The 16787-nt window shown below is 44.9% G+C and overlaps 1 protein-coding gene across 3 annotated transcripts in view; it reads left to right on the forward strand.

The window, feature by feature from the left end:
- Positions 1-2156: 2156 nt before the first annotated feature.
- The window catches only part of CEP192 (centrosomal protein 192), a 100691-nt gene continuing 86060 nt past the window's right edge, over positions 2157-16787 (forward strand). For 2 of the 3 annotated variants that reach the window (XM_061170423.1, XM_061170424.1), the window contains exons 1-4: positions 2157-2252; positions 2540-2710; positions 8088-8258; positions 8944-9069. In XM_061170423.1, coding sequence (XP_061026406.1) covers positions 2601-2710; positions 8088-8258; positions 8944-9069 — 407 coding nt within the window. In that variant the 5' untranslated portion in view covers positions 2157-2252; positions 2540-2600. Of the gene's footprint in view, positions 2253-2539; positions 2711-8087; positions 8259-8943; positions 9070-16787 lie in introns of those variants that run through there. The other variant, XM_061170425.1, reaches the window with a different exon arrangement.

Below are 16787 nucleotides of genomic sequence, written 5' to 3' on the forward strand. Positions count from 1 at the left end.
GCAGTTGGTAAAGGGGAGCCATGTGAGATGTCCGCCTTTCCTAACTGGACGGGTGTCACTTCTAATTCCCTGGAAGGTACCCTTGGCCATGGGGCCACTTCAAGCTCTACCTGGAATTGGAGATATGGAATTCACTGGGAGGTCTACTCCTTTTCAGTTGGTCAGATAATAGCTAATGTTGCTGAGTGCCTCCATGTGCCAGTGCTCTTCTAGATGCAAGTTAACTGACTTCATCCTCACAGCAAACTCTGAGGCAAGTGCTCTGATTACCCCCATTTCACAGATGAGGACACCTGCAGGTTTAAGCTCTTTGTGCGAGGCTGCACAGTTAGGAAGTGAGAGCATTGAGATTTGGGCAGTCTGGCATCACAGTGAAGGCTCTTTTCCTGCAAATACTTTGGAGTGTAGATCCCTGTCACTGTCAGGTTGCTGGGTGCCATGGGGAGACCTCCGGTCACTTGATCTTTATGAAGGAAGGACAGTGAGTTGGGTACAAGGGATTCAGGGTGAGTGACAGTCTGGAACATGGGACACATTGCAGCAGTTCACGGCCAGCGTGTGGCCATGGTGTAGGCAGAGCGTTGCTCATTACACTCAAATAGCATCCTTTCAGCTCTAGAGCTAAGTATTTGTTTTTCAAGATTCAGAAAATATTGAGATTTTTGCCATTTAATCTTTGCTCATTGAGTGTGGACAGAGGTAGAACAGGCGTAGTTAAATGCCAAGGCTGGAAGGTTTCAAGAAGAGATGTCAAGAGAACTGCGGAGACATCACTGAGTTTGACAGGAGGCCAGTCCTGATAAACAAGTGTGGAAGTAGTACTCGGGGCCAAGCCAGAAACAGAATGAGTGACAATGAGGTGTGAAAGGAGGCAGTTAAGGATAGGAGAGACAGAGTGGTCTTTGTGTGATAAAATGGAATCAAGGAAGGGTGGGTGTCTTATTCATTTTTTAAAAATTTATTTGTTTTATTTATTTTTGGCTGCGTTGGGTCTTTGTTGCTACGCGTGGGCTTTTCTCTAGTTGCAGAGAGCAGAGGCTACTCTTCATTGCGGTGTTCAGGCTTCTCATTGCGGTGGCTTCTCTTGTTGCAGAGCACGGGCTCTAAGCGTGCGGGCTTCAGTAGTTGTGGCTTGTGGGCTCTGGAGTGCAGGCTCAGTAGTTGTGGCGCATGGGCTTAGTTGCTCCGCGGCATGTGAAATCTTCCTGGACCAGGGCTCGAACCCGTGTCCGCTGCATTGGCAGGCGGATTCTTAACCACTGCGCCACCAGGGAAGCCCGGGTGTTTTATTTTTTGCAGAGCGATGCAGCGTTTCCAAAGGCAGAGAGAAAGGAAGAGAGTGAAGAGGGCATCCAGAAATGATTGTTGAGCAATATTTTGGAGGAGGTAGAAAGTTAAGTGATAAGCAGATGTCTTTTCGTACCAGGCTAAAATGAGGAGTAGGGACTGTTGAAGTCCCAAGTGTGCATCGTCAACATTCAACAGCTATTCAATGGATGCAGTTAAGGAGTTAACTTCGTTAAAGAGGAACTGTAGGTAAGAAATTCTGAGATAAAAGTGAAAGGTGTGGTTTCAGTAAAGCAGTAGTTAGGGCCTCGTGGTGAGCAGGCATTGGTGATGGGACTCGTGGCCTAAGGAGAACGGGAAATGGAGGAAGGTAATTAGGGACGCACCGTCTCATCTCCTCGCCCCTCTTCACCCGGGACCAACCTTACTGCGCCCCATGGGCGACTTGGTGTAGCGCGGACCCCGGGGATGACTTCCTAACCGCAGCACTGTCGGTGTAAACGTGCGGCAGGTGACTACACGTCAGCATCCGCTCCCGTAGGGACAGTGCCAGCACTTCCGAACTGGGGGTGTGTCAGGTGCCATGTCCACCCGAAACAGTTCTCCGTGCTCAAGGTGAGTGCCGGTGCTCTGCAGCACCACGTAAGAGAGGCGTGGCGTCCTCCAGTGGGCGAGGCGCCAGGCGCGGCGCCTCCGGGCCGGGCGCGGCTTCCCGCTTCAAATCCGGGATGCCCGCTCTCGTCCAATCAGCGGGCTCGCCCCTTCGCGCCGTCCAATCCAAAGCCAGCTTGGAGTCCCCGCCCCTCGGTCCGTGTGGCGAACCGCCGTAAACCCGAGGGGCGCACGGTACGGCTGGCCGCCGTGAGGGGACGCGCGCACGCGCACTGGCGGAGGCGCCGGGTGCCGGACACTTCCTCCGCGGACCTTCCGCCGGCCGGGCGCTCGAGGCCGGCGTCGCGGGCTCGGTGAGGGATCGTCCGGGGGGCGGGGGGCGGCGGGCGGGGCGGGCGAGTCGGGCTGCCGTGAGAGCGGGGCCTCCGGGACTCAGGTCTTTTGTCCGGGGCCTGGTCCCTGTCTCCCCAACGCGGCGCTCCGCGCTCGCTGGCCGGGCCGGACCGGGCGGGGGTGACGCGCTGCTGACCGGCGGGTGCGGCCGCGTCCCCTTGGCTCCCGGCCTCTTGCGGGTCGTTTCACGGAAAAACGGGAAAGGTGACAGTGTTTGAGGTCGCTTTGCTTTTTCTCCCGACGGCAGACTTTGTTCGCTGAAGCATGAGGTCCCTTTCGAGGCCGTCGCCTGGAGGACAGCTGTTTTCATGACAGTGTTTTCACTCGCTGTTACCATTTTGAGGTCATTCGACTGGAGTTTTTACTGCTCCAAGGTCAACTTTTTCTTCGGATTCCAGTTTTTAGGGCAAAGTTTACGGTAAGCTTTGAAAACTGTTACGCTAGATGCCTACATAATGGTAAAGTGTATCTTAGAACGTTGGGGAAGTTTGACTTTGGCTTTTTCCCACAGCTCATACTTTTGTGTTCAGTTGTGCATGTAGGCTTCCAGTCGACAACTACAGCAGATGATATTTTATGTATCCAAGTATAAAATTAAAGCAATTAAATATCAGTAAACTCGAGCAGGATGTTTTGAAGTTACTGCTTTAAGGACATACCAAGAGAAATCCCAAAGCTGGCTGCTTAGTTCAAATGCAGTAAAAAAAAGATAATATTGTATTGTCTTCATTTTAGGTGAGGAGGAGGGCTGGGTAATGCAGTAGGGACGGAAGTTAGGGCATCTTTCCTTCTAGGAAAGGTTTAGGAATGTGGCATGTCCATAGATGGGTTAGAACAAGTGTAGTCCTTTCTGGAAAAGAGAGACTGGGCGTTAGATTACATCTGGAGGAATCTTCCCCTGGATTGTGTTACTGTTGCACCCACAGCAAAGCTCTATTCCTGCACTTAGCACTGTATCATAGTGGGTAGGGACTGTTAGCTTTCTGAGGGGAGCCACCTTATTTATTGTTGCTTCACACAACCAAGCAGAGTGTCTTTCACTGTTTGTTTTTGATAATGATTGTTGCATGAATGATCTTGCTTAATATCTGGATTTTCTTGGATTTGATTCTTTCTAAGTGGAGATAACCCTTAAAGAGATGGTATACATTTTGATGTGGTATATATATTTGTAAGTGAATGAGTAACTTAGTAACTACAAGACTAGACGTGAGGCGGCTACTTGGAAGACTTGTGTAGGAATTTATTTTATTTTTAAAAAATATTTATTTAGTTATATATTTAGCTGCACCGGGTCTTAGTTGCAGCATGCGGGATCTAGTTCCCTGACCAGGAATCGAACCCGGGCCCCCTGCATTGGGAGTGCGGAGTCTTAGCCACTGGACCACCAGGGAAGTCCCCTGTGTAGGAGTTTAAAGATTGATGGACAGATAGGCACAGTTTTTGCTCTTAGGGAGAAATCTTTTTAGTGGAAGAAGACAGACAAATACAAAAACAGACAGTGATCAGTGCTGGCAGAAATTAAAATGACTATGGACTCTGGGGTACATTTGACTTCATGATAAGGGATCAACTCTCTTAGAAGGTGAGCTTTGAATTGAGGTGAATGTCAGGAAGGAGCTAGCTGTGCAGACATCTAGAAGAGTATTCTAGGCCCTGAGGTGGGGATGGGCTTGAGTATTATAGGAACAGAAAAGCCGTTATGTGGTGAGTGAGGCTGGGGTGTGCAGATGAGGTGGCTCACTGAAGTTTTCAGGAAGAGTATGGTACCTGGCTTATGGTTTACGATCCCTTTGATTGCCATGTGGACAATTAATTGTAGAGTGACAAGAATTGGACTGTGAAGACTGATTAGGAGGTTTTTCAGTAGAGTAGGATGGTAGTAGAGTCAGAAAGATGTAGAATGACTCAGGGATTGTTTTAGACAAGGCCTGTTTTGCCCTCAGGAATAGGCTCCACTAGATGTGTTTTGATTGGCAACAGTGTTTTTACTGTGTTTAAATGGGTTCAGGTGGAGTCTGTATTTTCCTGTTGTCTGACGGTGCGTGTTCCTGAACTCAGATGAGATTTGTCTGTATAAGATGTGCACTGCGTGACGGAGCTAAGGTCAGGATCCTGGGTGTCCCTAACATGGAAGGGGAGGCTGTCAGGTGAGATGCTTGGCTGTGAAGAGAAGGTGAGAAGGTGGTGCAGAGGTGCAAAGGAAGGATGGGGACAGGTTTTCCACCTGCGTCCTGGTGTGGGAGAGTTTGAAGGTGTTTGTAGAAATCGAGAAGAGGAAATGTAGATAGTTAGACATGTTGAAGAGAGGAAAACACTGGGGTGTGGTCTGAGAGGAGGGTGCTTACGTGATAGCTGGTGATAAGTTTGCTGGATTTGACCCAGTTTGAAAATCTTCATTCATTCAGCAAATTTATTGAGGGTCTGCTCTGTGCAGGGCACTGCTCTAGATAGGAATTCACTGGTAAAACAGGTCAAGTCCCTGCCCTCATGGCACTTACATTCTAACGTGGGGTGGGGAATAGTTAAACTGGTGAACTATATAGCACTATAGAAAAAAGGAAGCAGGGCAAGGAGATTGGCATGCCGAGCCTGACTGTACACGCTGGTGGGAAAGTGGACGTTTACACAAAGACCTGAAAGAATTGAAGGCGCAGGAGCCTCCGTGGGTTCCAGGGACGGCAGCGAGGTCAGGGTGGCTGGGGTGGAGGGAGCGAGGGAGAGGAGCAGGAGGTCCCAGGTCAGAGTTACTCAGTCCCCAGTTGCCAGCAAGACTGACTTTCTCAGTGAGATGAGAAGCCAGTGGAGGGTTCTGAGCTAAGCAGTGAGTGTTTGGCTTGTTTGACTGGGTAACCTGAGTCTGTGGAGGGTAGTCTGGGGAGGAAGATAGAGGCTCTTGCAGGGAGTGTCCCGGTCGGAGAGGGTGTGGCTTGACCATGGCGGGAGAAATGGCAGGTTCTGGTTATATGGTTGTGGTGTAGCCATTGGGATTTGCTGAGGGATTGCATACTGACGGTTTGGTCTGAGCAACTAGAGAATGGACTTGTCGTTTTCTCTGTGGGGAAGATTGAAGAGCAGGCTTTTCTTGAGGGGGTTGCAATGAGATGGAATCAAGATTGATGTTTTAGGTGCTTGTTAGATACCTAAGTGAAAATGTCAGGTAGGTAGTTGAACATCTGAGGTTCAGGGGAGAGACCCAGGCTGGAGATACAAGTTTCATATGGGATTTAAAACTTTCAAACTGAGGGCACTCATCCAGAGAGGCTGGGTAGATGGAGGAGACCCAGGAGCCAGCCCTGGAGCCCTCACTGTGTGGAGGTCCGGGAGAGAAGGAGGAGGAAGAGCCGACAGCAGTGCTTTGGAAACCAGGTGAAGAAAGTATTTCTGTGAGGAAGGAGTGTGAATTCGATTCTGTTAGGTCCAAGACAAGGAGGACTGAAAACTGATCATGGGGTTATGGGTTTGGCAGCAGGGAGATCAGTGGTGATGTTGACAAGCCCCTGGTGGGGCGGTGGGACGGAAGCCAGCTGGGAGTGGGCTTGGATGAGGGGTGGAGCTGGGTGGCCGGTAGTGACTCGTATTGGAGGTCTGGGTGGTAGAGGGAGTGCGGATGGAGGTGGTGGTAGCTGTGGGGGGATAGCAGGGCTGAGGTTGAGGAAGGCTTCTTGTGCTCATGGGGAGGACTGCCCCGAGAGATGCAACAGTGTCGAGGAGGAGAGGCGGGTGTTGGAGTGGGAGGGCTGGGCTTCTGCCAGGAGTGTGGATCCTTCATCTGTGATCAGGTAAGTTTAGTAGGTTTCTAGTGGTCTTAAGGCTTTTCCTAACTTTGTAGAGTAAATTAGTCCATAATATCTAAACTCACACGTCAGTGATTTGCCACCGACCCCAGCACAGTCCTGCATTGTCGTCCGTCTCATCAGTAGTGGCAGCTCTTAGAATATCCGTCCAGGCGCTAAGCCCTCTCCCCTCCTCTCCTTTCAGCTGATGGGATCAGGCCAGACTTCCTAATACACCATTTAAGGCTTGTAGGATCTGGCTCCGTGTTTTTACTCACCCGTTGCCCGAATATGGTGGAGCACCTGCTATGGCCACCACACCCCAGCACTTAGAGCAGAGTTTGGAGTCATACCTGGGCGCGAATCTTACTAATTGCACAACCTTGTGTCAGTTTAGCTAGTTTAGTCTCTGAGTTTGTTTCTTCTTTTGTAAAATGAGGATAAGTGAGTTAAGGTAGTAGGTATGCAATAAATTTTAATTATCTTCCACCATTGCTTATGTTTGTCACCTTTAAAAGCCCTCTTATCTCATACTTTGCCTGAAGAGTTCTGCTCATTCTTCAGGGTATAGGGCCAGTATCCTCTCATTTCTTGAGTCTTTGCTGATTTAATTATTTTCGTCACTGAATTCCACACAGCCCTTACATGATAAGCACTCTGAAATATTTTTAAAATTGAGTAACATCTCCTGAGTTCTGAGATCAGGGTCCATCGAACGAGTGGCCAGCATGCACTGTAGGTTCTCTATCAGTAGTACAGACTGTACCAGTGTTTTCCAGACTTAGCCTTTGTGTGCCACTTTTACCATTTTTGCCTTGTCCATGTGCCAAATATACTTTATCTTTATTTATTTATTTATTTATGGCTGCGTTGGGTCTTCTTTGCTACGTGTGGGCTTTCTCTAGTAGCGCGAGCGGGGGCTACTCTTCATTGTGATGGCTTCTCTCCTTGTGGAGCACTGGCTCTAGGTGCGTGGGATTCAGTAGTTGTGGCATGCAGGCTCAGTAGTTGTGGCGCACGGGCTTAGTTGCTCCATGGCATGTGGGATCTTCCCGGACCAGGATCGAACCCTTGTCTCCTGCGTTGGCAGGTGGATTCTTAACCACTCTGCCACCAGGGAAGTCCCCAAATATACTTAACGTAACTTAAATTTTTTCTTTGAACAGACTCACTTTTTTTTTGGTGTTGTTGGCTGCACCGCGCAGCTTGTGAGATCTTAGTTCCCTGACCAGGGATTGAACCTGGGCCCTCGGCAGTGAAACCACCGAGTCCTAACCACTGGACCGCCAGGGAATGCCCTAGACTCACTTTATTTATTTGTTTGTTTGTTTGAATTTTTTGGCTGCATCAGGTCTTCGTTGCTGCGTGCGGGCTTTCTCTAGTTTTGGCGAGCAGGGGCTACTCTTTGTTGTGGTGCAGGGCTTCTCATTTCAGTGGCTTCTCTTGTTGTGTAGCACGGGCTCGAGGCACGCGGCTTCAGTAGTTGCAGCACTCGGGCTCAGTAGTTGCGGCACGCGGGCTTAGTTGCTTCAAGGCATGTGGGATCTTCCTGGGCCAGAGATTGAACTCATGTCCCCTGCATTGGCAGCCGGATTCTTAACCACTGCGCCATCAGGAAAGTCCCTAGACTCACTTTTTAAACCATTTACTCATCCTTAATCTTTGAAATCAGGAACTAGATTTTGCTAGTTCTATTTATTCTAGTCCCTGTTAGAATGTGTGCCCAGCTTGTATGACGTCCATAAATTGTCTGTATATGCTATTAGTATTGTGCCTTCTTTGATTCTTTATTCAATAAATTTAAAATCCAAGAGTAAATTAAGCTGTTGTGTTTCATTATTATGTTAATTATAAGAAGACAGTTTGATGTTTATATTCTCGGCTATAGTGTCCCCTCTTAGACCTGTTCCCAGAAAAGGATTTTATCAGTTTTCTAAGATTTATGGGACTTGTACTCTTAATCGTTTGAAAAAGTTTTATGGTAATATATGATTTATAAGAATACTTTTATTGTTGCAGTGAGATGGAAGATTTTCGAGGTATAGCTGATGAGTCATTTCCAAGCTTTTTAACCAATTCATTACTTGGTGGTAATAGTGAGATTTTGGAAAATGTCACTCTTTCTTCAAATCTTGGCTTGCCTGTTGCTGTTTCAACGCTTGCTAGAAATAGATCCAGCACTGATAACAGGTAAGAATTGTTTGAACAGATGATTTTTTTAGATTCTTAAAGCCTACTATATACTGATACTTCTGTGAAATTTTTCAGCCAAGCTTGAGCTTTAGCTTTATCTGAGGGAGATGACCATTTATGTAAAATCAACATAGAAGATAAAACCATCTCTTTCCTGTTCCATCGCCTTATCAGTGGTGGGTGTGTAGGTTTGGGATTGAACGCCAGTGACCCTTTGGCCTACCAATGGTCTCTCTGTCCGTGGTATATTGACTTTGTATTAGTTCAGCCTCCTGGTGGCTGGTGATTTGAGCTGCACCCCCAAATGTGATGTGTATAGTTCACTCATCTTGTGTAACGTGTAAAGTTTACCTATGCCTGAATATCTAACCACTCTCCCGTCCTCCTAACCTAAACATTCTGTATGGAGCACCATCTTTACCTTTGGAATGAAGGGGCTGGATTAACTCTTTAAAAACTTTTAGCTTTAAGATTTCCACGACTCTCTTGTTTAATACACACATTCTGCTGCTGCACAGGTTTTCAGTGCTTTGCACATAAGCTGATGGTTTTGAACATTGGGGACCCTATTTGTTTTTACCCCCTGGTGGTTGGTTTTTCAGTCATACAGTCCTATGTCATGGTGAATTTTAAATGTGTATAATTTAGTTATTAACAATTAAAACAAAATTTTTGTGTGTAGGAATTCTGATGTCCAGGCATCTTATTTAGTGGAAGGGAAGTATTCAATTCCATCAGAGTCATCTCCCAGTAGCCAGAGTGAAGCTGAACCAAGAGAGAGGTTACAGCTTGTCTTCCCGGATGATGAGTGAGTTCTTACTTCATCTTGCTTTCAGTGTGTTAAGAGCGAGTCTCACGTAGTCTTGTGGAAAATGAACACGTGATTGTGTCTCTGATCGTTTATAAGAATTTTAACAGTTTTCTTTGTATGATATTAATCGCAAACATTTTTAGTCTTTCAAAATCTTTTTCTGATTCCAAGAGTAATACATGCTCATTGAAAAAATTATAAAATACAGGCAATTATAAGGCAGACAACAAAGGCCTGTCATCCCAGTAACTGGAGAAGAGGCGTTGATTATCTTTTTATTTAGTCTGGTAGACTATTTTCTATGCACATGTACATATGTATTAATTTTTTTAACAATAATAGGATTAAACTGTACGTGCTGTTTATAACTTTTAAAAATTAATGATTGTGTCATCTTCCCATTACAGTTAATGTACGTATGTATCATAATGTTAATGGCTGCACCATGTTAGGCACTTAGATGATTGGAATTTTACTATTATAAATTTAGTGAACTTCTTTATTTATACATACGTTTTGCATCTAGTAGGTTATTTTATTCAGATAAAATCCTAGGATCAAAATAGCTGAGTTAAGAATATTTAATTTTAAAGACCACTGCGGATTACCACATTGCTCTTTGGAAGATTTGTACCAGTTTGCATTCCCGTTAAAAGATGTGCATGAGAATGCCTGCTTCTCTGAGCCCTCCCTGACGTTTGGTGGTGTTATTTTTGATCCTCAATTTTAAATTAATTAATTAATTTATTTATTTCTTCCTTTTCTTTCTTTCTTCCTTTCTTCCTCCCTCCCTTCCTCCCTCCCTCCTCCGTCCCTCCCTCCCTCCCTCTCTCCCTCCCTCCCTTCCTTCGTTGGGTTCTTGTTGCTGGACTTTCTTTAGTTTCAGCGAGTGGGGGCTACTCTTCGTTGTGGTGCGCGGGCTTCTTATTGCGGTGGCTTCTCTTGTTGCGGAGCATGGGCTCTAGGTCACGGACTTCAGTAGTTGTGGCACGCAGGCTCTGTAGTTGTAGCTCGCGGGCTCTAAAGCAGAGGCTCAGTAGTTGTGGCACATGGGCTTAGTTGCTCTGCGGCGTGTGGGATCTTCCCCAACCAGGGCTCAAACCCATGTCTCTTGCATTAACAGGCAGATTCTTAACCACTGTGCCACCAGGGAAGCCCCTGATCCTCAATTTTAGAAGTAAAAGAATTTATACACATGCCTAAGTGAATAGAAGAAAGTCTGGAAGGCTTTACACCAAAATGTAAATGGTGGTTATGTCTTGATGGCGGTATTACAGGCAGTCTTAAAGTATTCTGTTTGAATTCATAATCGAGTGTTTATGGGATTGAACATACTTTAATGTTTATTCATTACTTATATTTTTGTTGTGAATTGCCTGTTGATGACGTTTAGATATAAGCACTTTCTATATGTTAAAGTTGTTAACTCTGTATATTCATTTTCTCAACGTGTGTTTTTTTGTTTTCGTTTTATTTATTTATTTATTTTTAACATCTTTATTGGAGTATAATTGCTTTACAGTGTTGTGTTAGTTTCTGCTGTATAACAGAATGAATCAGCTGTATGCATATGTATATCCCCATATCCCCTCCCTCTTGCATCTCCCTCCCACCCTCCTTATCCCACCCCTCTAGGTGGTCGCAAAGTACCAAGCTGATCTTCCTGTGCCATGCAGCTGCTTCCTACTAGCTATCTATTTTACATTTGTAGTGTATGTATGTCAGTGCTACTCTCTCACTTCGTCCCAGCTTACCCTTCCCTCTCCCCGTGTCCTCAAGTCCAGTCTCTACATCTGTGTCTTTATTCCTGTCCTGCCCCTAGGTTCATTAGAACCAGTTTTTTTTTTTTAGATTCTGTATGTATGTGTTAGCATATGGTATTTGTTTTTCTCTTTCTGACTTACTTCACTCTGTATGACAGACTCTAGGTCTATCCACCTCACTACAAATAACTCAATTTCGTTTCTTTTTATGGCTGAGTAATGTTCCATTGTATATATGTGCCACATCTTCTTTATCCATTCGTCTGCGATGGACACTTAGGTTGCTTCCATGTCCTGGCTATTGTAAATAGAGCTGCAGTGAACATTGTGGTACATGACTCTTTTTGAATTATGGTTTTCTCAGGGTATATGCCCAGTAATGGGATTTCTGGGTCATATGGTAGTTCTTTTTTTTTTTTTTTTTTTGTTACCTTAAACAATGCATTTTATTTATTATTGTTTTATTTATTAATTTATTTATTTTTGGCTGCGTTGGGTCTTCGTTGCTGCACGCAGGCTTTCTCTAGTTGCGGCAGCGGGGGCTACTCTTCGTTGTGGTGCGCAGGCTTCTCATTGCGATGGCGTCTCTTGTTGCGGAGCACGGGCTCTAGGCACGCAGGCTTCAGTAGTTGTGGCACACGGGCTCAGTAGTTGTGGCTCGCGGGCTCTAGAGCACAGGCTCATTAGCTGTGGCGCACGGGCTTAGTTGCTCCGCGACATGTAGGATCTTCCTGGACCAGTGCTCGAACCCGTGTCCCCTGCATTGGCAGGCGGATTCTTAACCACTGCGCCACCAGGGAAGTTCCCATATGGTAGTTCTATTTTTAGTTTTTTAAGGAACCTCCATACTGTTCTCCATAATGGCTGCATCAATTTACATTCCCACCGACAGTGCAAGAGGGTTCCCTTTTCTCCACACCCTCTCCAGCATTTATTGTTTGAAGATTTTTTGATGATGGCTGTTCTGACTGGTGTGAGGTAGTACCTCACTGCAGTTTTGATTTGCATTTCTCTAATGATTAGTGATTTTGAGCATCCTTTCATGTGTTTGTTGGCAGTCTGTGTATCTTCATTGGAGAAATGTCTATTTAGGTCTTCTGTCCATTTTTGGATTGGGTTGTTAGTTTTTTTTTTTGATATTGACCTGCATGAGCTGCTTGTATATTTTGGAGATTAATTTTTTGTCAGTTGCTTCGTTTGCCAGTATTTTCTCCCATTCTGAGGGTTGTCTTTTTGTCTTGCTTATGGTCTCCTTTGCTGTACAAAAGCTTTTAAGTTTCATTAGGTCCCATTTGTTTATTTTTGTTTTTATTTCCATTACTCTAGGAGGTGGGTCAAAAAGGATCTTGCTGTGATTTATGTCATAGAGTGTTCTGCCTATGTTTTCCTCTAAGAGTTTTATAGTGTCTGGCCTTACATTTAGGTCTTTAATCCATTTGGAGTTTATTTTTGTGTATGGTGTTAGGGAGTGTTCTAATTTCATTCTCTTACATGTAGCTGTCCAGTTTTCCTAGCACCACTTATTGAAGAGGTTGTCTTTCCTCCGTTGTATATTCTTGCCTCCTTTATCAAAGATAAGGTGACCATATGTGCGTGGGTTTATCTCTGGGCTTTCTATCCTGTTCCATTGATCTTTATTTCTGTTTTTGTGCCAGTACCATACTGTCTTGATTACTGTAGCTTTGTAGTATAGTCTGAAGTCCGGGAGCCTGATTCCTCCAGCTCCGTTTTTCTTTCTCAAGATTGTTTTGGCTATTGGGGGTCTTTGTGTTTCCATGCAAATTGTGCAATTTTTTGTTCTAGTTCTGTGAAAAATGCCATTGGTGGTTTGATAGGGATTGCATTGAATCTGTAGATTGTTTTGGGTAGTATAGTCCTTTTCACAATGTTGATTCTTCCAATCCAAGGACATAGTATAACTCTCCATCTGATTGTATCATCTTTAATTTCTTTCATCAGCGTCTTTTAGCTTATTGCATACAGGTCTTTTGTCTCCTCAGGTAGGTCTATTCCTAGGTATTTTATTCTTTTTGTTGCAGTGGTAACTGGGAGTGTTTCCTTAATTTCACTTTCAGATTTTTCATCATTAGTGTATAGGAATGCAAGGGATTTCTGTGCATTAATTTTGTATCCTGCTACTCTACCAATTTAATTGATTAGTAGTTTTCTGGTAGCATCTTTAGGGTTCTTTGTGTATAGTATTACGTCATCTGCAGTGACAGTTTTACTTCTTCTTTTCTGATTGTATTCCTTGATTTTCTTTTTCTTCTCTGATTGCCGTAGTTAAAACTTCCAAAACTATGTTGAATAACAGTGGTGAGAGTGGGCAACCTTGTCTTGTTCCTGATCTTAGAGGAAATGGTTTCAGTTTTTCACCATTGAGAATGATGTTGGCTGTGGGTTTGTCATATATGACCCTTATTATGTTGAGGTAGGTTCCCTCTATGCCTACTTTCTGGAGAGTTTTTATCATAAATGGGTATTGAATTTTGTCAAAAGCTTTTTCCTCATCTATTGAGATCATCTTATGGTTTTTATCCTTCAATTTGTTAATATGGTGTATCACATTGATTGATTTGCATATATTGAAGAATCCTTGCATTCCTGGGATAAACCCCACTTGATCATGGTGTATGATCCTTTTAATGTGCTGTTGCATTCTGTTTGCTAGTATTTTGTTCAGGACTTTTACATCTATGTTCATCAGTGATATTGGCCTGTAGTTTTCTTTTTTTGTGAGATCTTCATCTGGTTTTGGTATCAGGGTGATGGTGGCCTCGTATAATGAGTTTGGGAGTGTTCCTCCCTCTGCTGTATTTTGGAAGAGTTTGGGATGGATAGGTGTTAGCTTTTCTCTAAAAGTTTGATAGAATTTGCCTGTGAAGCCATCTGGTCCTGGGCTTTTGTTTGTGAGAAGATTTTTAATCACAGTTTCAATTTCAGTCAACGTGTGTTTTTGACTGAGTGCCTACTGTGTGCCAGCTACCTCTCCAAGGGCTTGGGAAATAGCAGTGGACAAAACAGACATTACACAAAAAGACTCCAAAATACACCAGTTTTACAGTATATTAGAAGGGAAAAAGTGCTAGGAAAAAACAGAACATGATAAGGAGGGATGTTAGGAGGGCTGAAAGGTGTTGTCATTGTTGAGTCTCCTTGAGGAGGTGTGAGTTCAGAGCAGAGACTTGAAGGAGAGAGTCAGCCCCGTTGGCCTCAGGAGGAGGAGCCTTTCAGGGGGAGGGTGCAGCTGTGGGAGGGCACTGAGTGAGAGCATCCCTGGTGTGTCCATGAGCAGGAAGGAGGCGGCATGGGGTGGGCAAAGCTTCTGACTCCGGGTGAGGTGGGAAACCCACCAAGGGTTCCATCTCAACTCTGATTTGATTAGCCTCCTCTGGCTACCAGTGGAGAATAGACTGCTGGGAAGCAAGACCGTAAGCATGATGACCACTCGGGAAGGCAGGTTCTCAAGGGGCCGGTAGGTGGAGGAGAGGAGGGGAGAGGAGAGCAGAGGAGAGGAGTGGAGGAACAGAGATCAGAGGTGGGGAGCACACAGCCTGGCGGGCAGGCTGGGGTCTTCGGTAAGTGCCAGGTGTTCAGTGTGGTGTTCTGGGCCGCTCCACTCTGCACAGGCGTTTCTTAGGCCTTATCTGGAGAAGAGCCTTCTTCCTGGGTGCACAGGGTCGTGTTGGCACTGCTGATGTACGTGGGTGGGTTGGGGAGCAGAAGTGGAGGGCTGTGTGGGACAGTTGCCTGAAAGACTTTAAGATTTAATTTGAAAAATTTCGATGGGCCAGTAAAAACAATGATAGCTGTAGGTTTGAGGAAGTTGAGTTTTGAGGGGGAGTGATGGTGGTGGTTAATTTAGAGTGCCCTCAACTGTCTCTGTTGTCCTAAAGTTTTAATGGTCACCCTACATGTCTTTCGGGGGGTGGGGAGTGGCAGGGGGAGGTTTAAGATATGAAAATTAACTAAATGTCCTGACTTCTTTATTTCATTTTACCATCTTGCTTCCCCCACCACCACCCCTTTTCTTAGAAATATGTTATATAGGGACCTTTATTGTCTTTTTGTTTCCTCATATTCTCATTTTATTTATTTATTTGCGATATAATTGACATGTAACATTATATTAGTTTTAGGTGTACAGCTTGATTTGATGTTGGTATACATCTGAGAAATGTCACCACCATATGTCTCGTTAACATGTCACCTTATGGAGTTACAAAAAAATTTTTTTTCTTGTGAGGAGAGCTTTTAAGATCTACTCTCGTAGCAACTTTCAAATATGCAATACAGTATTATTAACTACAGTCACCATGCTGTGCATTACATCCCTCAGGACTTATTTTATAACTGGAAGTTTATACCTTTTGTCCCCCTTCACCCATTTCTCCCCCCACCCCAGCCTCTGGGAACCACCAGTTTGCTCTTTGTATCTATGAGCTTGGTTTTGTTGTTTGTGTGTTTTTAGATTCCATTTATAAACAAAATCGTACAGTATCTATCTTTCTCTGTCTGACTTCACTAAGCTTAACGCTTTCTAGATTCATCTGTTGTGAATGACAAGGTTTCATTTTTTTTATGGCCGAGTGCTATTCCTGTGTGTGTGTGTGTGTACACACACACACACACACACACACACACACTACATTTTCTTTGTTCATCCATTGATGGGCACTTAGGTTGCTTCCATATCTTGGCAATTGTAAATAGTGCTCCAGTGAACATAGAGGTGCATATGTCTTTTCCAGTTAGTGTTTTCATTTTTGGATAAATACCCAGGAGTAGAATTGCTGTATCATATAGTAGTTCTATTTTTAATTTTTTGAGGAACCTTCATGCTGTTTTCTACAGTGGCTGCACCAGTTTACATTCCCACGACGGTGTAGGAGGGTTCCCTTTTCTCCACATCCTCATCAACACTTGCTGTTTGTTGTCTTTTTGATGACAGCCATTCTGACAGGTGTGAGGTGATACCTCATTGTGGTTTTATTTATTTATTTATTTATTTATAATTATTTATTTATTGGCTGCGTTGGGTCTTCTTTGCTGTGCACAGGCTTTTTCTCTAGTTGCGGCGAGGGGGGGCTACTCTTCGTTGTGGCGCGGGGCTTCTTATTTTGGTGGCTTCTTTTGTTGCAGAGCACGGGCTCTAGAGCGCAGGCTCAGTAGTTGTGGCTCACAGGCTTAGTTGCTCTGCAGCATGTGGGATCTTCCCGGACCAGGGCTTGAACCCGTGTTCCCTGCATTGGCAGGCGGATTCTTAACCAGTGTGCCACCAGGGGAGTCCCTCATTGTGGTTTTGATTTGCATTTCCCTGGTGATTAGCGTTGTTGACTATCTTTTCATGTACCTGTTGGCCAGCTCTATGTCTTTGGAAAAATGTCTATTCAGGTCTTTAGCCCATTTTTTAATCAGGTTGTTTGTGTTTTTGCTATTGAGTTGTATGAGTTCTTTGTATATTTTGGGAGTTAGCCCCTTATTAGGTATATGACTGACAAATATCTTCTCCCATTCAGTAGGCTGCCTTTTCATCCTGTGGTTTCCTTTGCTGTGTACCACCCCCCCACCTCTTTTTCTGTTTTCTCTACCACATGACTTTGTATCCCTTTATAGCCTTTCCACCTGCCCCTGGCTTTTGTTTTTTGTTTTGTTTTTTTAATTTATTTATTTTATTTTTGGCTGCGTTGGGTCTTCAGTTGCTTTGCGCGGGCTTCCTCTAGTTGCGGCGAGCAGGGGCTACTCTTCATTGTGGTGCGTGGGCTTCTCATTGCGGTGGCTTTTCTTATTGCAGAGCATGGGCTGTAGGCACGCGGGCTCAGTAGTTGTGGCTCGCAGGCGCTATAGCACGGGCTCAGTAGTTGTGGCACACGGGTTCAGTAGTTGTGGCTCACGTGCTCTAGAGCACAGGCTCAGTAGTTGTGGCACATGGGCTTAGTTACTGTGCGGCAT

The sequence above is a fragment of the Eubalaena glacialis genome, chromosome 15 (assembly GCF_028564815.1).
Source record: "Eubalaena glacialis isolate mEubGla1 chromosome 15, mEubGla1.1.hap2.+ XY, whole genome shotgun sequence".
NCBI classification, from domain to species: Eukaryota; Metazoa; Chordata; class Mammalia; order Artiodactyla; family Balaenidae; genus Eubalaena; species Eubalaena glacialis.